We start from the raw sequence: 24,073 nt of genomic DNA, 5'->3' as shown, positions 1-24,073 counted from the left end.
CTAGCTGCCCCCACAGAGTATTTCTTTGGTAGATCTCTTCTGCGATATGAGGGAAAAGCCAGGCTAGAGGTTGTGGCCCTAGCATGCAAGTTTGATAAGACCACCAATGTTACTGTGACCTGCATTGCACTTAGACACCAATAAAATACAAACCTGCCTGTAATCTAGACTCCACAAGTAGAATATTTACCTTTACTGGGTATGTGAGTGGTACCTTAATTCCAGATGCTTCAAATAACATCTGCTAGGGATTTTAACTTACCTGTAGTGTTCTCCTGAAAACTGATGGTCCAGAGCAGCGTGAAGGCTCTTTGATCAGTTGGCTAATATTTTTGGCCTTGGCCTCCTGGATGCCACAATTAGGGTTTGATATCCTTTGCACTAAATATACTTGGAGTAGGCTGATGTCGTTCTCTGGCACTTCAACACTTAGCAACTTTTTCTCAGCCACATAGAATGAGGAAGACCTTATTGTCCTAGATGTCAAAAAGCATCACTCATCCCTAACTGGAGATGTGAACCACTCCTAGTTCATAGATGAAGCTGTGCCTTATACTCTCTCCTACATCACAAAATCCCTCTTTTCCTTCAAGAAAATTCAGTCACCACCTTCTGCAGGAAGCCTTTTCTCATCCTCCCTCCTCCAATTGATAGTTAACCATTTATCCCAAACTACTATTTATTTGGTATAGACTTAAATATTTGTTGTCTCTCCCATTAGAATGAAAAATCCTTGAGTAGTGATAGTTTATTCTTTGTATTTGTATCCACAGTTATTAAACTATCCACAGTTTAATAAATATATAATAAATGCTTGTTGATTGAATGAATGATTAAAGTCTCTTTTAGGGGGCAGCTAGGTGGCACAGTGGATAAAGCACCAGTCCTGAATTCAGGAGGACTTGAGTTCAAATCTGGCCTCAGACACTTGACACTTACTAGCTGTGTGACCCTGGGCAAGTCACTTAACCCTCACTGCCCTAGCCCCCCCCAAAAAAAGTCTCTTTTGCTCTAGAAATAGTGGCCTCCAAACATTTTTGGTTGTCTACCCACATCAACAAAAAATTCAGTAGCTGAGGTTTATGTATGTAAACTGTATATGTGAACTATTGTTCTAATACTCAGTCCAATTGCAATCCAATAAATCAGCATTTAACTTTCATGACTTTGAGCATTTGCGTGATTTTATTAGGAGCATTTTCACTTTCACCTTGGCAACCGCACATATTCCTGGTGCTGCTGGTAACCTATCAGGTGCTTTATCTTGTTCACCATACAGCAGTAAGGAGGTCCCAGTGAATTTGGAGTGTCAAGTGGTGATGTTGACACCTTACCAGTCTCTGTACCTTCTGACAGGAGCAACTAAAGTTCTAGGATCCTCTCCCTTCATTTTCTTTTCTTTCTTTTTTTTTTTTTTTTTAGTGAGGCAATTGGGGTTAAGTGACTTGCCCAGGGTCACAAAGCTAGTAAGTGTTAAGTGTCTGAGGCCGGATTTGAACTCAGGTACTCCTGACTCCAGGGCCGGTGCTCTATCCACTGCACCATATAGCAGCCCCCCCTCTCCCTTCATTTTCAGAGGATAGCCAGGGTAGAGGTTTACAGCTTTACAGTACTGTCTGAAATTAATGTTGTTTAGGGTTGTTTTTTTTTTTAATTGAAATTATACAGAAAAGGCCACAGAATTCTAGGGAATTGCTAGTGAGAAAAAATGTTTTGTATGTTGCCTATTTTATTTTGTTGTACTGCATTTTATGGGTCATTTCATGGTTACTGTGTTAGAAAAAGTGCACATTATCAGAAGTGATGTTTTGTTATAAAGAATTATATGCAGAAAAATTCTTTTCAGCAGTCTCTAGTGAAAGATTAGTTTTTTGTGGTCTTGGGAATCTTAATCTCCCCCCATTTCAATTTATCAACATAAACATTTTTTTACTTTTGCACCAATTTCTAGTAACATTAGCCCTACAAAAGTTGAGGATTGACTTTCACTTTATTTACTTTATAAAACATACATTAAAAATTTTATTTTTAAGTGATAAAATGAAATAAACATTTAAAATTTTTATTTATAATTTTATTATACAAAAGACCATTTGATTGAATAGTTCATTATTTTAAAAATCACTGCATATTTTCAGGGGAGTAGGGCATATCTGTACATAATAACTCTGTTGGTAATTGTTGTCAATTTCATGTATGAAGCTAATTAAAAAGGTATTGAGAGGGGCAGCTAGGTGGTACAGTGGATAGAGCACCAGCCCTGGAGTCAGGAGGACCCGAGTTCAAATCCGACCTCATTTACTAGCTGTGACCCTAGGCAAGTCACTTAACCCCAGTTGCCTCAAAAAAAAAAGGTATGGAGAGATACAACCACATTAAAATAAGGTAACTGATCACTGCAGTAGGTAAACATAATAGCTTTTCAACAGAAGTCGTTTTTCTCTTCATATAGATTTTCATCTTCTCCAAAAATCAGCAAAAGTAATTTTTCTTTGATTTTCCACTCAGCATTAAATCCTCAGTATAAAATCATTCTTCTTTCTTTACATGGGTCTATGTGATGGATGGTTTCAGACCTTAATTTCCTGTTCATGTCTGGCTATTTTAGTTGTGCTGTCTTATTAGTGAGGACCAGCAAGAAGGCCATTTTGGCTGAACTGTTGAGTTTGAGGAGGGAAGTAATGTACAATAAGGCTGGAAGTAGGTTAGAACAAGGTTATAATGGGTAATAGGGAGCCAATGATATCTGTTGAGTAAGAGGTGAAATGGTCAAATTTGCACTCTAAGAAAACTATTTTAGTGGCTGAATGGAAGATACGGATATCATGGAAGTAGAACCTAAAGACTCCCATCCATGGAGCACCTAGTATAGAAGCAGGATGTGAACAAAAGGGCAAAGATGGAGCAGTTTTCTCAACAGTATCTAAACCAATGTTGGTTTAAGTGGTGGTGGAGTGGGGGGAATGTTTTGCTGTTAGAGATCTACAAGGTGAAGGATTGGAGATAAATCCCAGAATAGCATGGGAAGGGGGAATGATGGTACAAAGTATTATTCAATTTTATACATTAATTAAATGGACCAAAAAAATGTACATGTGGGAGGCTCAGGAAAAGAGCTGGATAAAATTAAGGAGAGTGTGTGATCTGTACCTGGGAAAGAGAGGAAGGGACAAAGAATTCTGGAAGGAGAGCGTTTAACTTGGAATTTGTATTATGGAGTTGCAGACTTCTAGTCTTAGCAAAATCAGTGATTGAGTACACATTTCTCTGTCTTAGCAATTCCTCTTAGTAATAGACCTTTACCAGCCCATTCTCCTTGGGTCATCTTCTTTCCTTCTCAATAGCTGCTCACCAGTAAATTATATCTCTAATTTAAATAGTAGGTGTTTCCACAAATAAAGGCAGAAAATACTTAAGATGCAAATACTAGTTGAGCTAATATCTTGAATCAGAAATTCATTCCAATTCAAGGTAGCCAGTCATTCAACTAATCTGCTCAAATGACTAATACTGATTCCTTCCCTGATTTTGAAAAAGGGAGTTGACAAAGAGAACAGAATGCTCTGGCCACCAATAGTGGCCAGGAGGAAAATAATTTAGAGAGAATAGGCTGGGTTTCACAACATCAAGGTGAAAGAGAGCTTATTGAAGATATAGACTTTAAGGTTTTGCTAAATGTTGGTAACCAGCCAGAACAAATAGAAGCTGTGCACTGAGGCATTTTTTTCCTATAACTGTAAATGTAGGTAGTGTCTCTGGTTGTTATGCAAACTGTTTTTAAATCTGAATTGTTCCTATTAAAAACAAAACAAAAACTTCATTCAATTGACTCACGTCAATTGAGGTGATGCTTTGATTGTAACTGAAAAAGTATCTAAGTTGGGGGTGGCTAGGTGGCGCAGTGGATAAAGTACCGGCCCTGGATTCAGGAGTACCTGAGTTCAAATCCGGCCTCAGACGCTTGACACTTACTAGCTGTGTGACCCTGGGCAAGTAAGTCACTTAACCCCCATTGCCCTGCAAAAAACCAAAAAAAAAAAAGTATCTAAGTTAAGTTTTGAAGGGATCTGGTGATGTATTGAAAGGAGAAATGGTAAATGCCTTATTCTAGCCAAAGTTCCTTCACTAATTCAAATAACCACCTCCCAATGCATTTGATGCAGGAATTTAACTTTTTTAATAGTCCTTGTGACTTTTTAAATGCTAAAAATTTAGGCTCGGGGCGCTAGGTGGCGCAGTGGCTAGAGCACCGGCCCTAGAGTCAGGAGTACCTGAGTTCAGATCTGGCCTCAGACACTTAACACTCACTAGCTGTGTGACCCTCAGCAAGTCACTTAACCCCAATTGCCTCACTAAAAAAAAATAAAATAAAATGAAAAAATTTAGGCTTGTCATTGTGATCAAGAGACGTTTACCTTCCTGTCTAACAGAACTGGGATCTGTATTGAGCTGTGAAAAGAAGTCATTGCTTTGTTTCTATCATACCTACAAGCCATGTTTAAGAACATGAGAAGTACACCATGCCTTAGGATACATATGAAGTGACCGTATGAAACCGGGGCATGTGACAATACTTATCTTACTCACCTCACCAGGTTGTGAAGAAGATTCCAAGTTATGATGAGATCAATTTTGTGCTATGCATATGTTAAAGGTGTTCTTTGAAATAGACACAGATCTTTAAAGTGAAGTAAAGGCTGCTGCTTACACTTGAGACCAGGTTGAAGAAATCAGGAAGACTTATGTTCAAAGGTTTCTCAAAGATGATAGGTTTTAAGTGATTTAGACACATTTTGCAAATATATCATTTTATTTGTCAAGAGTTAAGTGTCAGTTTTATTAAGAGATATTCAAATACAAAAAAAGAATAATATTAACCAAAAACTATTACTGTTAACTAATGGTTAGAAATCATGTCATTTTTCTTAGGCATGATACTAAGGCACTTTGAATTCAAACATTCACTGTAGGTGGAGAGGATAGAGATACTATTCAAGATGTATACAGATTTTTTAGGTAAGGTGTTTGTGATATTGTCTAAGCATTAACTTCTATCTCTGTACTTACCACCTTTTTTTTCTCCCTAACATACCAAAAAATCAGGTGATATGAATCAATGATATACAAGTAAATATCATAAAAATGCCCAGGGCAGCAATCATTAGAAAAGAGGCTGCCAAACTTGGGTGTTTTTGCTCATGTACTCATCCATAAGTATGGCAAGTCAAGATAGAAAAGTTTACAATCATATTACATAATTGGATACTGCAGCTATAAAAAGTCCTTACCAATTACACATAACTAGTAAGTGGTTAAACAGTCTCAGGTATTCCTTTAAAGGTCTAAAAATTAAATGGAGTTTAGTATGTTAAAATAATCAAAATGATTGAATGATCTTGTACATATTCACGTGAATATAAATGCAATACAGCCTTTTTACTGTGACAGAGTGCTGTATTTTAATGGCATTGAGTTTTATCTTTGGTACAATGCATTGGCAAGGGTCAATAACTTGGCAAAGAAACAGCTTAAGTGCATTTCAAAGTAGCAGCAATAAAGACTAATATTATCAGTAACTTATGGCATATGTGGCCTATTTCAAAATATCTTTACATAACTGCTAGTTGCTATGGTCATCTAACACATGTCCTTAGTAAAAAGTTACAGCGCAAAAAACAACCACCAAAAATACTAAATAAGAGAAAATCAAAGCATACTTCTAAACGGTTGCTTATGTAATAATCTTTGATACATAAATCTGGAACTTCTGTATTACATGAAGCTGGAGCTGAAAGAAGAAAAAAAAAAGAATGCTGATTAGCCCATGAGAAAAGAGAACAGAAAACAAATGCCCAGAGCTGTGTTTGGCCTGACCTCTGTTAAAACCCACTATTTGTTTAATAATGCTAGAAAAAAAATCAAGATATAGAAAATGCTTTTCCAAAAATTATTACATTTTAATAAGGGTAAGGAAAAATAGTAATTTTGAATTTTCAGACAAGAGTATGAGGAGGGGGCAGCTAGGTGGTGCAGTGGATAAGGCCTTGGATTCAGGAGGACCTGAGTTCAAACCCAGCCTCAGACACTTACTAGTCTCACACACACACACACACACACACACACACACACAGTATGAAGAGTTTGACTCCGTTTAACTTTGAAAACAATGCTGTGTTTCAAGATCAATGTTCTGTAGCCCTCGGAGAGATTACAACTCGTGATTCCATTGATGAGAACATTAAAAAAATTTACTCAAAGAAACCAAAAATAGTGAAAAGGAAAAAGCTCCCCATCATTGTAAGACAAACATACTAAAAAGCAGTAACAAAGTAATTGTTAAGCAGCTGTTGTTAAATAGCCCAGTGTTGCAGAACCGGATGGTCATCTAGTCTAACCCCTTCATTTTGCAGGTGAGTAAACTGAGGTCTAGAGAGATTAAGTGACTTGCCCAACGTCACAAAGATAGTTAAGTGGCAGAGTCACAACTTTAATTGAGTCCTGACTTCAAATCTAGCAGTCTTTCTACTGTCAGTCTTAATATTTAAGCATTTGAAATAACATTGTAATGAAAAAGAACTTGAATCAATTACAGGTACTAAAAACTAGCATTATATTCATTACAATTGGTATTATGTTAACACTTGTTCTTCCTTTTGACTTTTTTTTTTTTTGAGTGAGGCAACTGGGGTTAAATGACTTACCTAGGGTCACACAGTTAGTAAGTGTCAAGTGTCTGAGGCTGGATTTGAACTCAGGTCCCCCTGAATCCAGGGCCAGTGCTCTATCCACTGTGCCACCTAGCTGCTCCTCTTTTGACATTTTTAAAAAAGAAACTGCTCCTTCCCCATGTTGGTCATCTCCTCATGGCTATGAAAGCCATAGACTGGTGTAACCTAAAAACCTCCAAAAAACTCCCCCAAAACCTGATTTCTTTTCTTTTGGTGGGTATGAAAAATCTCTTCCAAAAGATAATATGCGCACCAAGGTTAAATTTTCAGGAATATTTTTTCCCCCTAAGATTTAATTCTAATTTCTGAAAATGTTGAGTTTGTAATGGACAGTGCCAGAATAACAATTAAGAAAATTATTTGGCAATCTTCCACTGACCCAAAAGATAGTTAGGTTAGACAAAGACACAGATTCCTACATTCTACACAGACAGACACAGACTCCCTACATGCTATATAAATAGGAATTATTTTGAATTCCAACAACAGCCATAAAGGTGAACAGAGATAATATGCAGAGGGGAATCTTTACTCTCAAAAGAAAAGATGCCAAAGTTATGTTGAACATAAGTTATCTTTTGTTTGGACACATACCCATAACCCTCAATATAATCCAAATGCTACTCTTGGCCACCCACTTTTTATTGGTTTAGCCCCCTCTGTCTCTATGTTAGCTCATCACCCTTTTTACAAATTTGGCATCATGGCACCAGAATTCGAAGTCAGGAAATAAAAATTTTCATTGAGTTGATATCAGCAAAATCTGACAAGAAAAACTATTCTAAGAATAAAGGCCTTTTTGATCTTGCATTTTTAAAAATATCTTTAGACTGCCTATAGTTCCACTTTCAGTTTGAGCTTGTACAGAGGTAACAGGACTCAATTTATCAAAGATATGCTCTAGACACAGGTAAGACTTGGAGAAATGTTCTTTTCTTCTGGCTCACATCCCTTTTCAGTGTAATTGTTTTTTCTACATTGATTGTCTAGGTTTTGGAGAATACTTACTTCTTACGATCCTTTTCTTTCTTCACACTAGTACCAGATGCATTTAAAGGCTGGTTTTGGAGTAGCTCAGATGCAGCTTTCTTCTTAGCAAAAGCACTTATTTCATCTTCCAAATATCTTCTCTTTTCTTCAAGTTTCATTCTTTCTTCCTGATGAAGTCTTTTAAGATGTTCAAATTTGGCCTGCAGCTAAGAAGCAAGTATGTAGTTCTAATTACCATACATGTGGTGGCAGCATAACTCCAAGAATCAGTTCAGCAGAAATGTTCACGAGTGCTTAACACAATTTAAGTAGAAGAAACTCAAACTTTCCCCACTGTCTTATCATCATTTTAAATGCTTGATTACAAAGTAAATCAAAATGCTAATATTCAGCACTGTGTTCTTTTCAAATTATTTTCTAGCATTGACATTAGAGGTTTGTAAAGCATTTTATAAATATTACTTTCTTTGCTCTTCACTACAACTCTTGTAAGGTAGGTGCTATTATTATTTACATATAAGGATAAGAGGCTAAGTGATTTGCTCTGTGATGACACAACTAGTAAGTGTCAAGGACAGATCTGAACCTAGGTCTTCCTGACTCCAAGACCAGTGCGCCTTCCCTATACCAATGGTGTCAAACTCAAAACCAAATAGATCCCTGTGGGCCTCATATTAACTTAGAAAGTTAATTAACAATGTTAATTAAGAATGTTAACAAATTAACAATGGTGTATTAAAAAAAATTTCCTAATTATATTTTAATCTGGTTCAGTATACTTAGGAGTCTAAAAGAGCCACTTTAAAGATTGTTTTTCAGAGGAGGTGGATTCTCACCCAGAGAGGGTCCTCAAGCAGATCCTAGATGACCACTTCAAGTATTTAAAGTCGATATTCCTTTACGGATAAGGGTAGAATTACCTGGCTACTACTAAAGTTTGTTCCAAACATAAAATTCTAGGAATTCTTTGATTGTGATTCTAAACAATGCTTGGCTTTTTCTTTCCCCTATCTTTTTTAGTATTTAATATATGTCCGTCTTAAGATTAACTCTTCACTCTCTCTACAACCATGAAAGTTATAAAAAATGTAATTTTATATTATCCAGTTTACCAATGCTATATTTCTTTGAACCACTGATATGTACTATTATTAAATTGTGGACATATTAGAAAATGTTGGAATAGCTGCTGAAAATATTTGGTTTGGTCAAAAAATAAATAAATTACATTCTTCCATAAGGATGGCATGTAGTAGATACCTCATATACCAGTAAGCTTAGTTTGTTAGTACTAAATGTGTATCAGAAATACCTTTCTAAGGGGCAGCTAGGTGGCACAGTAGATAGAGCACCGGCCCTGGATTCAGGAGGACCTGAGTTCAAATCCGGCCTCAGACACTTAACACTTACTAGCTGTGTGACCCTGGGCAAGTCACTTAACCCCAACTGCCTCCCCAAAAAAAGATTATATGTTCTCTTTCTATGAAATTATGATCCTTTTTTCTATCTCCCTCCAAGCTACTGGACTGTCATAGATCCCTCTTATTCAAAATCTCTGCTCCAGGTCACCTAAATGTCACCAATTTCAGATTTGGCCTTTCTCTGAGAGCACAAAAAATAATTAAGAGTTAAATGAGAACTTTATTATAAGAGATTTGAGGGGGAGAAGGAAAAATAAAGATGAGGTTAAAAAAAAGATTAATACTTTTTTTTTTTTTAGTTAAATCAGCATCCCTCTCTTACCTGGTACATCAACTAACCATATACCAAGATTCCTGAATTCTTCCTAGCCTTCATTATATAAGGCATTAAACAGTTGAAAAAATTAGGAAATCTCTCTTTTTCCCTGACTAGGACATCAACTGGGTGAGAAAACCTGAGTCAATCCTACTGAACCCACCAGCCCATTTAACTTTTTCCCCATGGTAGTGGTAAACGAGAGGGTTAGTTGAGTAATTCAACCTAAATGTTCTACTACCTCCACCCCATACAAAAGTGGGGAAAGGAGGCAGTAAAGCAGGGGCTTAATTTCAGGCAGAACTAGCTTTTTGAGGGAAGGTAAAGAAGTCAATATTTGCCTCAAGCCAATAGAAAAGGAGGGAATTTCAGGGGGAAAGAACATATCTACTTATATTCAAATACCATTCAAGAAGAAAACAAAATAACTTCTTTAAAAAGTTATCTTCGGGGCAGCTAGGTGGCGCAGTGGATAGAGCACCGGCCCTGGATTCAGGAGGACCCGAGTTCAAATCTGACCTCAGACACTTGACACTTACTAGCTGTGTGACCCTGGGCAAGTCACTTAACCCCAATTGCCTCACCAAAAAAAAAAAAAAAGGTATTTGTTTTTCTGCCTTTTCCAAATATTAGTGTTACAACAGTAGATATACAATGTATTTGAAATACACTGTGTGGGTTTTTATAGGCTGGCTTTGGAAGCTAATAATCATTTGTGATTGTTTCCACGGGAAAGTATTTTCACGATTCTATTTACAAGTTTGAAACAATTTATAATCTAGGTGTTGCCTATACTTAAAAATCATAGCACTTTAGAGATGAAAAGGATCTCAGAGACCATATAGTCTAAACCCCTCATAGGTTCAAGTTAAGAAAACCATCACGAAGAAAACTGAAGAGACTTTCCTACTCATTTATATGACAAAAGCCAGAACTAGATCTGGGCTCTTGATTCCCCTAATACATGAAACTGCTTCTGAGAGAAACATATTTCCAAACTCTTCCCTAGTGAGCTTTAAAAAGTTTAAAAGTAATTTTCTTATATGGAAAATATTTGTACTAGCCAACTCCCAGATGATTTTTTGGAAAACACAATAAGGTGCTATGGAAAGGTAAACTGTTAAGTGCATGTTATATGGGTGAAATATAGGTAGCTTAAGGCAATGTGGTGCTAGTAAAGTATGAGTATTCGAATGAATTGGAATTATCTATTTCTCCCCTCTCATGACAGTGATTCATTAATGACAGTAATTAATAGTGTCCACTAGTCCATCACAGGTTGCCAATGCTATGTTTGCACAAAGTCACTGTACGATAAATCTGAATGTGTGAATTAAATGTATAAACAAAAATCCCAATTTAAACAAACTAGAAAATTATTCATTTTCTCAAATTAATCATAAGAGAAGTCTGTTCAACAGCAAGCTCCTTTACTTGTATACCATTTTTCAGGACTATATAAAATTGTGAAAAAGAGGTTGGTTCCTCAAGGAACAATGACCCTCAATTTAGGTTCATTAATTCATTCAACTACCATTGATTAAGCATCTACTTTATGTGAAAAATGGGCATCTACATGGCATAGTGGATAGAGCACTGGCCCTGGAAGGAAGACCTGAGGTAAAATCTGACTTCAGATATTTACTAGCTGTGTGACCCTGGGCAAGTCACTTAACCTTCTTTGCCTGAGTTTCTTCATCTGTAAAATAAGCTGGAAAAAGAAATGGGAAACCGCCCATTATCTTTGCCAAGAAATTCCCAAATGGTAGCACAAGAAGCCGGACGTGACTGAAAAACAACTGAACAGTAACTTATGTGAAACACTAACAGGGTGATGAAAAGGTAGACATTTACATAGCCTGGTCCACCTAATAATATTGATGATAAACAGTTGCTTCATGTGGCTTTTAAAGTTTACAAAGTGCTTTATTGCCTAACAGGAACCTCACAAGAAGCCGAGAACTAGGTAAAATGCCTCACAGTAAGTGATGCCTCACAATAAGTGACTCGTCACACAGTCAATAGTGTCAGGAGTGAATTCAAACCCAGATCTCCTCTCCTTACTCAAGCATTCTTTCAACAATAATATATTTTGCATAAAATAGATCTTTTAAGTTATTATTCCTGAAAGAAATGATTTAAAGGACTAGGCTAAGGCAATGTAATAAAAATGCCAATACTACCTCTAGTAATTTACTCATACAGTGTCAGTGAAAAGGACTGTTTTGTATAAAGTTAAAAAAAATTCTTCTAAAGGAAAAACAGATCAAGAATCTTAAGGGAAATAATGGGGAGAAAAGTAGAAAGGAAGCAGATCTAGCAATTCCACATCTCAAACTGTCTACAAAGCAGTAATCAGGATGTTTGATATTGATTAAAAACACCAACAAACCAACATAGGTTGAGCAGTAGAACATAATCGGTTCAGAATATGCAGAATCAAATGACCCTAGTAGTCTAGTGTTTCATAAATCCCAACATTCCAGCCACTAGGGAAAGGACTCACACTTCAACAAAAACTGTTGGCACAACTAGAAAGCAGTCTGGCAAAAATTAGGTATAGACTAATAACTCCTGTACCAAGATGAGCTCAAAGAAGATATGACATATTTAAAAAATTACTCCATATCAAATTAGAAAAGAAATTATCTTGCAGATCTCTAGATAGATGAATAAATAGTTCATGACCAAATGAGAGAAATCACAGAAGATAAAATGGGCAATCTCATTTTTATACAAACAAAACTAAGGCAGTTAAAATCAGAAAGGAAATGGATAACTGAGGGGGAAAAATCCTAGTAGTAAGTTTCTGTGATGAAGGGTCAAAAGAAGAAATCTATGCTCCAACACTTAGTGAAATGTTCTAGTCATTCTGGAAAGGCAGTCGGAACTATGCCCCAAAGTTATTAAAGTATGCATTTTCTTTGATGCATCCATACAGATATATTTATAGCTATTCTTTTTGTAGTGGCAAAGAACTATAATCTAAGAGGATATTCATCAGTTGGGGAATGGTTAAACTTAGGGTATATGAATATAATGAAATATTACTGTGCCATAAGAAATGAGGAAGGGGATCATTTCAGAGAAGCTTGGTTATTAGGCAGTATGAACATATAGAAAAACAGGAAGAACCAGTAAAACAAACTGTGATCAATGATTCTAGAAGACTGATGATGAAGCACAATATTCACCTCCTAAGAGAAGTGAAGGCTTCAAGATTGCAGTAAGATACACATTTTGAGACAGAGAAGATGTGGGGGTTAGTTTTATTGACTGTGCATGTGGTTTTTTTTCCCCCAGTGCTTCCAAAAATGGAAGAGAAAGCCAGAAGGACTTACTTAAATAAGCAGGACAAGTAGGAAAGTTACATGTTGAATTTATCACATACTAAAAAGAAAAGCTCCACAGAAACTATTTACAGTTTCACATACAAAACTCTCCTCTTGTCTAAAATGTGTTGGGAACTGCTCATTTTATTTTTTGTTAAGTTTAGAATAAAAAGAGGTTTTTAAAAATAAGAAAAAGATCTGTTAATGAAGTCCAGAAATTTTTACAAGGAGAAAAAAAAATAAAAGTAGCTTAGCAATGTTTTTTTGACCTACTCAGTGTCAAAGGATCAGACTCCCACATTAATAACATTTTTTTCAAAAGGCCCTTCCTTGTTCTAGAGAACCTGGCTATAGTTACAGGGCCCATTTCCTTCATCTCTACCTGGTCATGTAAAGTAGGCCTTCTCAAAGAGTTGGCCAGCTTCTCTTTCACATGACAATTGTATTGTAAAATCATAAATCACAGCAAGGGAACCTCAAATTCTCTGACTCAAAATCCAGAATTCTTTCCATTGTACCCTATGTCTTGGGATCTATTACCCATATCTTCAACTACCACCTCTACTCAGATAATTCTTTTGTCGTTCCATTACTTTCAGTCATGTCCAACTCTTCATGACCCAGTTTGGCATTTTCTTGGCAAGGATACTCGAGAGGTTTGCCATTTCCTCCTCTAGCTCATAGGAAACTGAAGCAAACAGGGTTAAGTGTCTTGCCCAGGGTCACACAGTTACTAAATGTCTGAGGCCACATTTGAACTCAGGAAGACAAGTCTTCCTGACTTGAGGCCTGGTGGTCTATGCAGATAACTCACATAGCTACAAATGCAAACTGACTCTCTTTTGAGTTCCAGACTCACATTTATTTCCAATTTGCCTATAATAAATACATCTCCATTTGGATGTCTCATAGGCATCCCAAGATCAATGTGTAAAACCAAGTTCAGCTTTCCTCCTAAACCTGCTCCTCATTCTGCTAACTATTTCTCCAAGACTCAAAAACTTACTGTTACCTTTGAATTTCCTTTCCTCCCACTAATGGCAAAATCCAAGTGATTCTACCTATTCTATTACCACCATACTCAATCCAATAGTTTTCTTTTCTTTCTTTTTTTTTTTTTGGTGGGGCAATGAGTGACATACCCAGGGTACACAGCTAGTAAGTGTCAAGTGTCTGAGGCTGGATTTGAACTCAGGTCCTTCTGAACCCAAGGCCAATGCTTTATCCACTGTGCCACCTAGCTGCCCCCAATCCAACAGTTTTCTAACAAGTGTTCTGACCACTCCTTTCTTTTCTCCAATTGATTCTCCTAGACTTCCAGACCTACTTTTAAAAATTTGGATAGATTGGGGGCAGCTAGATGGCGCAGTGGATAGAGCACCGGCCCTGGAGTCAGGAGTACCTGAGTTCAAATCCGGCCTCAGACACTTAACACTTACTAGCTGTGTGACCCTGGGCAAGTCACTTAACCCCAATTGCCTCACTAAAAAAAAACAAAAACAAAACAAAAAAAAAACAAAGAAAAAAAAATTTGGATAGATTTGATCAATGTTATTATCTTCAAAAAATGTATGGTTCCCAGTGAATGACATGCTAGCACAATCATATTTAGACAAATGGACCTGTCTGTTGAAAAAGTATTCCCCTAAAAAGGCCCAATTTTTGTAAGCCAAATTTCTCATTTCAAATGTAAAATATTTATTTAAAATAAGCTTGCCAGCAAGAGCAATAGCAGGTGGACTCCTTTTCTTTCTTTTTTTGTGGGGGCAATGAGGGTTAAGTGACTTGTCCAGGGCCACACAGCTAGTACATGTCAAGTGTCTGAGGATGGATTTGAACTCAGATCTCCTGAATCCAGGGCCAGTGCTTTATCCTCTGTGCCACCTAGCTGCCCCCAGCAGGTGGACTCCTAAAGTATAGTAAATAAACTTTTTCAAATGAAATAAACAGGATACATAAAAACCCAACAAAACCCCAAACCAGCAACACTTACCTCTCTTTCTGCTTCTTTCAAAATTGCTTCTTTCTCCTTTACTCGCTGCACAAACATCTGTTTCATCTCCTCTTCTTTCCTTTGACGTTCACCATAAAATTCATGTCTTTTGATTTCATAGGCCTCCTGAAGACTAAAAGTGATGTCATAAAATACATTCTTAGGTAGAAATGAAAATGCAAGCACGTAGGCAAGCTCTATAATCAATCTACTGTATTTTACACCCTTTCATCAGAGCAACCCAACACACAGAATTTCCCTTCGTATGAAACTGGTGAAGCAGAATGCTTGCTAATTAACAGCAGGATTCACATAACCCATTCATTTAACACAATTTGAAATTCCCTGAGGCACAATTCTACTGAAATTCTTAGAGTAAGAAGGAGCCTAAGGATTCTCCATATGAGGCAGATTTTCTCATTTGCAGAGGTTCAGTGCTATTGGATTCTCGTCAATATTTCAAAAATAAAATAATTTCTTTCAAGTTAATTCTTGACTTCCACTTGTCAAAATAGCAACTTGTATTTAAATTATTCCTATAACGTGGCATATTAGGGTATTTTACATTTAAAACATGAATTATTTGAGGTAGTATAATAATTACAAAGAAAAAATACTTTTTTCAACACTTACAAGATGGCTCTATCAACAGAAAATTCTTTGTTTCTAGTAAATTTTTAAAAAATATTAGGTATGAAATAATCATACATTTAATTGTGGCAGGTGCTAAGGGACAATATATAGCATAAGAATATACAGTATAAGAATAATATCAGACTTTGTGATAGCAACTTGGAGTTTTCAAATAACTTTCACATAAAGCATCTCCTGACAATGCCCAGGGAGCACAAGGTTCACAGCTGACTTAATTAACTGAGGTTCATCATGGCTAAGTGACTTGCCCAAGATTATACTCATAAATGATAAGTAGGTCAAGAAAAGTTCAAGAGAAGATGAAATCTTAAAACTGATGAGAACAATTTTTCCTCAAGTGTAAAGACTTTGTTGTTACTATTGAGTCATTTTGGTCTTGTCCCACTCTCTATGATCCATTTGGTGTTTTTTTTGGCAAAGATACTGAAATAGTTTGCCATTTCCTTTTCCAGCTCATTTTACAGTTGAGGAAACTGAGGCAAATCACAAGCAACTTGTCCACGGTCACATAACTCATGTCTGAAGCCAGATTTGAACTTGGGCCTTCCTGATTCCAGGGCCAGCACGCTATCCACCACACCACCGAGCTGCCCTAAGAGCTCAAACTATATATGTCCAAAACAGAAGTCACTATCATTCTTCTCAAAATGTCCTCTTCTCCCTATCATCTTGTAAATTCTATTTCTGAAACATATCTCTCATCTGTCCTTTTTCCTCCACTCAGACACCAAAATGATTCAGGTCCTTACCTCTTCTCATCTGCCCTACTGCAATAACTAACTTCTCTCACTCCTTTTCAAGTCTCTCCAATCATCCTCTGCACAGCTGACAAATGATAGTCCTAAAGCACAGATCTAAACATATCCTCCCTGTTCAAGAGGTTCTAGTGGCTGGAAGTAGTTTCTAGGATAAAACAAACTCTTCTAATGGTCCCTAAAGCCCTTTACATTTGGGTTCCAGACAACTTTCCCAGGTTTATTGTACATTCTTCTCTTTATGCATTCTTTTTTTTCCGGCCAACTTAGCCCATCCATATGGAATGCTATCACATATTTATAATACTTCTTTAGCTGAAATAATAGTACTTCTTTAGCTGAAAATCAAAATGAGCATTGTAAGATAGTAAAAGGAGGATTTTCAGGTAATGGGAACAACAAAATGGAGGACTAGACATTTTCTGATTCCCCCATCTCTCAAACTACTCCAAAACATAAATTATGCACCAAAAATAAAGCGACTTCGGTTGCCTCTATGGTCTAAGACATCCAGAAGCCAAAAGAATGTTTAAAAAAAAAATCCCATGAACTAACGCTCAATGACCCGGAGCTCACCCAGCACCCCTCCCCTACCTCCTAGTATCATCTATCAAGGCTGCAAGAGCAAGCTCAAGGAACTCAGCACAAGCTTACGACAAAACCAACCCCAAGTTTTGGTCCCTCCCTCCTTTGAGTGCTGTGGAAACCCTGACTCTAGGCTGCAGAACTTTACCAGAACACAACAGCCAGTAGCTGCAACCTCATAACCCCAGCACTGCTAGTGATGGGGCAGATAACCCTATTGCACCAGCAAGGCAGCTATCTGAATTGCCAGGCTAGAGAATTAAAGAACAAAGGGAATGGAACAAGGAAATGGGGGGGGGGGGGCAGGCTCAATTTGTAACTCTCCACCAAGTCTGAGTGAGAGAGCACAACATCTCACTGGAGCCAGTTCTGATCACCCAAAGGTCTCTTGAGGCAGAAACCTGGGCTGGTAAACAGTGTCCAGTATGGGAGGAGGCTGAAACTCTGAGATCCAACCCCCAAAGAAACCACCATCTCAAGGGACAAAGTCAGAAAGTGAATAGGGGGATTATCAGTGGGGAAAAAAAATGACCAAAGATCCCTGGAAAAAGCAAACTCAAAAACATTTAATAGGTAAATTAACTGGGACAATTGTATAACAAGAGAAGAAAATATGGCCTTCAGGTCCAGTAAACAAGTTCAGGCATCTATGAATAAATATTAGAAAACAAAGAAAAATGATCCAATACTTGATGATACAGAGGATCTTGTGGAATATGAGAACACAGAACAACTGCTGTTCCTGAGTATTCAAAGGAGAAATGAGAATTATGAGAGCAGAATAGAAAAACTGGAATCTCTGATGGCAAGTCTCACCAAAGAAATAGAAGAGAACATAAGATATAGAGAGAAGGGCAGCTACGTGGCACAGTGGATAAAGCACCAGCCCTGGATTCAGGAAGACCTGAGTTCAAATCTGGCCTCAGACACTTGACACTTACTAGCTGTGTGACCCTGGGCAAGTCACTTAACCTTCATTGTCCTGAAAAAAAAATAAATAATTACACACACACACACACACACACACACACACACACACACATATATATATATATATATATATATATATATAAAAATGAAGGAAAAAACATTAAAGGAAAATATGCTCACTAAGGAAGCAAAACATTTATCTCAAGACAACATAATGATCATGGTCTTTCAGAAGAACAGGAAAAGACAAAAAACCTTAACACCACAATGTGGGAAGTAATAGAATTGCTCCAAATTTCTGAATGTAGAAAATGAAATACCAATTGAAAGAATTCACAAGTCACCTCCAGGAAAAAAAAAAAAGTCCAAAGCTCCAAGCTCCAAGACAGTGGTTAAAACTTCATGATTTGATTTAGAAACAAGTTCTATATGTGATCAGGAGACTTTCAAATAAAAAGGAAAGAAAATTTAAATAACACCTGACTATTCTGCACCCACCAGAAAAATGCAGGGAGGAATGAAAAGAGTAGCAAAGCTCAGGGTGACCTACCTTGCAAATCTGAGCTTAACTATATGTGGAAAAAAGATGAATGTTCAATAGTAAAGAGGCATTTGAAATATTCTTAGATAGAAAATTGGAACTGACAAGATTTTGTTTTTCAAATGTCCCAAATAACAAAAAGGCAGAAGGAGTCAATCGATGTATGTAGTAGCCAACAACAGCAATGTCAAGAGTGACAACAAAATGACCAGTAAGAAATTCCCTATTAAATGTACAGAAGGAGATAGGAAAGGGATGTTCTGTGAAGGAAGACAGGGACTTCACACTGGGTGTAGCCTGGGAGATTTGGTGCTTGAGAAGTCTACCTCCAGATGGAGGGAGTTGGAGTTTCTGGGGGCAGCTGGCACCTGGGGAAGTGGGAGGACATGGACCCAGGGAGGAGATTATAAGGCAAATGGAGAGAAAAGGTAACAGTGAGTAAGTTATGGGCTGAGCAATCAGGGATGTGGTGGGGGAGGTACCTACCATAAGGTAGTGGCATCTCTGACACCTACAATAATTGGCAAAATGGCAAGGGAACAAGCTCTATAAGGCAGTGGAAGAAACCACTCAAGAGGTGAGAGAATAGATACCTTGGAAGTTGTAACTGCATGAGGAATACAGAGAAAAGAGAAAGATTAGATAATCACAGGGGTGATGAATCAACAAGTGAGGAATAAATGAAGAGAGTGAGAGAAATCCTTTTTGGACAGGGGATTGAAAAAATAAAATTCAGAAAATTAATAAACAGGACAATTTGAAATGGGTAGGGGGAAAAAGGGGGAATCTACTTGACTAACAAGAAGAAAAAAGGTAGGGAAAGATTATTTGACAAAATAATGGAACACCTTCAATAATTTAAAACACCAAACTAAAAGAAGACCACTTAACCCAATCCCAGAAAAGGAACTAGATCTATCTATAAAGAATTTACCAAAAAACAAAAAAAACCAAAAAACCACCTGGTCCTAATGGACCCACAGGGAGAATTCAAATTTTTAAAGAACAGTTAGTAGACGCCCATCATTTAGGAAACGGCTAAACAAATTATGGTATATAAATGTAATAGAATAGTACTGTCCTATAAGGAATGATGTGTGCTCACATCCATCAAATTGGCTAACATGTCAGAAGTGGAAAATGACAAATAAGGGAGAGGCTATGGGAAAATAGGCACACAAATGCACTATTGGTAGAGCAGTAAACTAGTCCACTTCATTCTGGAAAGCAATTTGGAGTTATGGCCAAAAAACTATTGAACTGTGTTTGTCCTTTGACCCAACAAATACAGCTACTAGGTCTATACTCCTAAAGGGATTAAAAGAAAAAGATTGAAGTATAATTTTATTTTAGTTCCTCTTCCTAAAGTTATTGTCTATTCTTTTACAACCTAATGTGAAGATGTTTTGCATGACTGCACATGTATGACATATTGAATTGCTTGATTTCTTAGGGAGAGTTGAGGAGGAAGAAAATTTAGAACACAAAATTTTAAAAAAATCAATGTGAAAAAGTTTGTTGTTTTTTTTTTACATATAACTTGGGGAAAATTCTAAATTTTAAAAAAATTATGTGTGATGAATACAGAGAAGCATGGAAATACCTCTATGAACTGATGAAGAGTAAGAAATAAATATACATAGCAACTCCAAGAATGCAAAGGGAAGAACTACATATCAAAAAATCAGAAAGTAAATGTAATAAAATTATAAAGATCAAGCAAGATTCAAATGAAAAGATGAGAGGACATGCCCAACCCACTCCTTCACGGAGGCAGGATGTCTTTGCATATTTTCAGACTTTTTCAATGCATTGATCATTTTATGCTAATTTTTTTCTCTCTAAAAAGAGGCACAAAAATTCAGAATAACATTTGAGGCATTAACAGCAGGGAAACTGTTTAAATAGCTTTATAATCTAGCTCAAGCCTACCTTTCCACTTATTATACATAACCACCTTTTTACAGTCTGTGACACAGACAAACTAGCATGCTTGCTATCTCTCCCACAAGATATTTTATTTCCCATCTCTACCTTTTATAGGCTGCCCACTACACTTGGAATGCACTTCCTACTCAAGTCCACTTCTTAGAAGAACACCTAGTTTACTAGGTTAAGCATCTTAAACTCAGCTGATATATCAACATGAAGACCAACATGAGGCCTTTCCTGATCTAGAGGCTGTTTTTGATCTTCCTCTCCTCCAAAGAGGAAATGTGGTGGATAGGGCACAGTTGACCTAAGACATATGGAAACAAGTCATTCGACCTCTCTGTGCTTCAGTATTCTCATTTGCAAAATTAGGGGGTTGGATTCAATAGTTTCTAAAGTCTCTTCCAGCTCTAAATGAATGACCCTCTGAAACCACCTTGTGTATGTGTGTATGTATACATTTGTGTGTGTGTGTGTGTGTATAGTATATGTATGTATGTATATGTATACACACACACACACACACACAGAATATACATTTTGTTCTTCCTTATGGGAACAAAATCCTATATGTGGATTTCCCTGACAGAATCAATCAATCCATAAACATTTATTAAGCATCTAAGAGGCTTAGTACAGTGCCTGGCACCTATTAAGAGACATATACCTGACATACATTAGGTGACTAATAAATGCTTGTCAAATTGCATATACTGTCAGACTTATCAAATGCACTGGTTATTTTTGCTGAACTGAAAAAATTCTCTGGTATACGTCACTAAATTCAGAAATGTAGGTGATATAAAAACAAAAGATAAAATATTTTAAATTAAATGCCAATTGATTTATTCTTGCAAAGCATAACAACTGGTCTTTGAAGTGACAAATCTGAGCCAACACTGCAAAATAGAGAGATGGCCTTAAAGTCAGAAAGATCTAGGTTCAAGTCCTGACACTATAATACATCCTAACTCTGTGACTGTGTCCTAAACAATTCTCACACTATGAGTTGTATAGAGTTGCTGGTTTGAGTTAGTAGCTGGAGCTTCCTCACCAGAAGTTCCTAACATTGATGCTATCAGATGCTTAATAAGAAAGATACTCTAAGATCTAAAATATACTCTCAGGAAAAAAAAAGGGTATTGGTACTTTTGTTTTGTTTTGTTTTATTGAAAATGATTAATTTAGGGGGCAGCTAGGTGGTGCAGTGGATAAAGCACCGGCCCTGGATTCAGGAGTACCTGAGTTCAAATCTGACCTCAGACACTTACTAGCTGTGTGACCCTGGGCAAGTCACTTAACCCCCATTGCCCCGCAAAAAAAAAAAAAAAAAGAAAGAAAATGATTAATTTATTTAAAAGGCTTTTTGATAAAACAAAAACTCTGGGGGCAGCTAGGTGGCGCAGTGGATAAAGCATTGGCCCTGGATTCAAGGGGACCTGAGTTCAAATCCAGCCTCAGACACTTGACACATAATAGCTGTGTGACCCTGGACAAGTCACTTAACTCTCATTGCCCCACCAAAAAAACCTCCAAAACTCTTAGGTCCCTGGAAAACTTAGCTACTTACAGTGATTGATTCCCCCAAAGAATAACCACATCTCACAGGCTGATTGTCATGATTATGCCAGGATTTTAAAAGACTACAATTCTCACTATAGGAAAACACTCTAGCACTTTAGAAAGTGCCTGCTTTTCAAACCTGAGCATTAAAGATTCCAAAACTTCATCAGGCAAGAATTCTAAAGTATAAATTATAATGACTAGAGTGTAATAGCAAAACTATTAGTTAGCCATCCAGGATGGCAGTTGTTTTTAAGGATTTAGTAGAGACTTTGGCTTCAATCTGAAATAATTAAACACGTGCAACCTAGGCATTTCTTATACTTAATATAAATAAGATTATGCTCAATTAATTTTAATAATTACTTTTTTGTTTTGAGGCAATTGGGGTTAAGCGACTTGCCCAGGGTCACACAGCTAGTAAGTGTGTCTTGAGGCCAAATTTGAACTCAGGTCCTCCTGAATCCAGGGCCGGTGCTCTATCTACTGTGCCACCTAGCTGTGCCCCTTAATAATTACATTCTAATGCCATTTATTTAGATCTCATGACCTGTACATGATATATGCTAGAAGATTAAGATATGAAATTTGAACTAGCCCAACAATTCAATAATGAATTAATGTAGGTTCATACTGTTACTAATGAACTATGAAAACTTGTATAAATGAATGTGCTGGGGCAGCTAGGTGGTACAGTGGATAGAGCGCCAGCCCTGGAGTCAGGAGTACCTGAGTTCAAATCCAGCCTGAGACACTTAATACTTACTAGCTGTGTGACCCTGGGCAAGTCACTTAACCCCAATTGCCTCACTAAAAAAAAACAACCCAAAAAATAAATGAATGTGCTTCATCTGTAAGGTTCAATTCAATGAAATTCAGTTAACATTTATTAAGTACCTACTAGGTGCTAGGGAAACAGCATAGCCAATGAGCTTATTTGTAGTCCACCACAATAATAAATGTCACATTTACTTAGGTTTAAATGTTTTTTAAAAACTTCCAAACATATATTACTTCAGTTGGTCTCCACAACAACCTTTTGATTATTTTGAAATTTTATTTTGATTATTTTGATAATTATTATTATTTCCTTTTTACGGATGAGGAATTTGAGGCTGAGAGTTAAATTATTTGTCCAGAGTCACAGGACTGGTGAGTTATCAGTGGTCTCTCTGACTCCCAAGTTTATTTCTCTATCATCTCAACAATCCTACCATTCCATAATTTATATTTACACATACATCATACACCTTTGTATACATGTTAATGCAAGCTCCTTTGTAAAACTCCAAGGGCTCTGTGAATGTCAGATATTATTATTATTCTGAAAAATACCACATGATCTGAAAATACTAAGAGATTGGAAATATGTTGGAAATCAAAGACAAGAAAGCTACCCAACCATTATTTAATTTTTTAAATTGTAAAATACAAAACAGTACTATAATTTAATAATGTCCCTCATTATGCCACAGGCAGATGGATTAGCTTTTCTACATTCAAGCCAAACTCTAGAAAAGGGCTCATTATTTTAGTCTTTCTTTTTACATTTACACCACTGCTATTTACTGCAGTCTCTTCAACATGGTCCCAAACTCTTTATGTGTTTTACCTTCTCCATTAGACATAGAGTGTCTTAAGTGCTTTTTTGTCTTTCTTTCCCTTTCCTTCTCTCCCTCACCTCTATGAGAAAGGCAGGAACTGAGAGGAACACAAGAGCATATAGCCATCAAACCAACTCCAAAAGAACTCAGTTTTAAATAGTTTAATAATCATGGAATTGAATGGCTTGAAAGACTGCAGAGGTCATCTGGTGATCATAGTACTCTCTCAAATCAGACAAACAATTCCAGATTAAAACAGAATAAATTTGATCAAAACCCTTCAAGGAAAGACTTCATGTAATTTTGGGTATTATTCAGAAACATATTTACAAAGAATTTATCCTATGATTTTACATTTTTTCCAAATATAGATTCACTTTCTAGACTAAAAGTATTTATAAATACCATTTTCTTGCCATTATTTCTTTCCTTTTAAAACATAAATTTATTATCAAATTCAAATTTCCAATCACAGTTCTTTGCTTCTGTAATATTCACGTATTTTAAAAACATATTGATTGAGCTTATCTTCAAATGATGTCAGGAAAAAAGAGGTGAGACAAACTGAAAAAAAAAAAAAGGACATAGTAGATACTAAATGTCTGCTGAATTGCATTCTTATTACTATAGTGCCTATCAAATTCACTAGATAGTTGACAATTTATACTTTTGCACTTTTCATTTTTCATATCTGTGCCACTCGGCAACTTCCATTTAATCTTTTGCAAT

The 24,073-nt window shown here is 36.6% G+C and overlaps 1 protein-coding gene across 1 annotated transcript in view; it reads right to left on the bottom strand.

The window, feature by feature from the left end:
* Positions 1-4,821: 4,821 nt before the first annotated feature.
* The window catches only part of SEPTIN10 (septin 10), a 76,810-nt gene continuing 57,558 nt past the window's right edge, over positions 4,822-24,073 (bottom strand). Inside the window, exons 9-11 of the mRNA XM_043990494.1 lie at positions 14,781-14,913; positions 7,737-7,924; positions 4,822-5,788 (exon numbers count right to left, since the gene is read on the bottom strand). Of these exons, the coding sequence (XP_043846429.1) occupies positions 5,773-5,788; positions 7,737-7,924; positions 14,781-14,913 (337 nt within the window). The 3' untranslated portion in view covers positions 4,822-5,772. The remainder of the gene's footprint in view (positions 5,789-7,736; positions 7,925-14,780; positions 14,914-24,073) is intronic.

The sequence above is a fragment of the Dromiciops gliroides genome, chromosome 3 (assembly GCF_019393635.1).
Source record: "Dromiciops gliroides isolate mDroGli1 chromosome 3, mDroGli1.pri, whole genome shotgun sequence".
NCBI classification, from domain to species: Eukaryota; Metazoa; Chordata; class Mammalia; order Microbiotheria; family Microbiotheriidae; genus Dromiciops; species Dromiciops gliroides.
The sequence above is the reverse complement of the archived record's forward strand: the minus strand, read 5'-3'. Positions and strand labels throughout refer to the sequence as shown.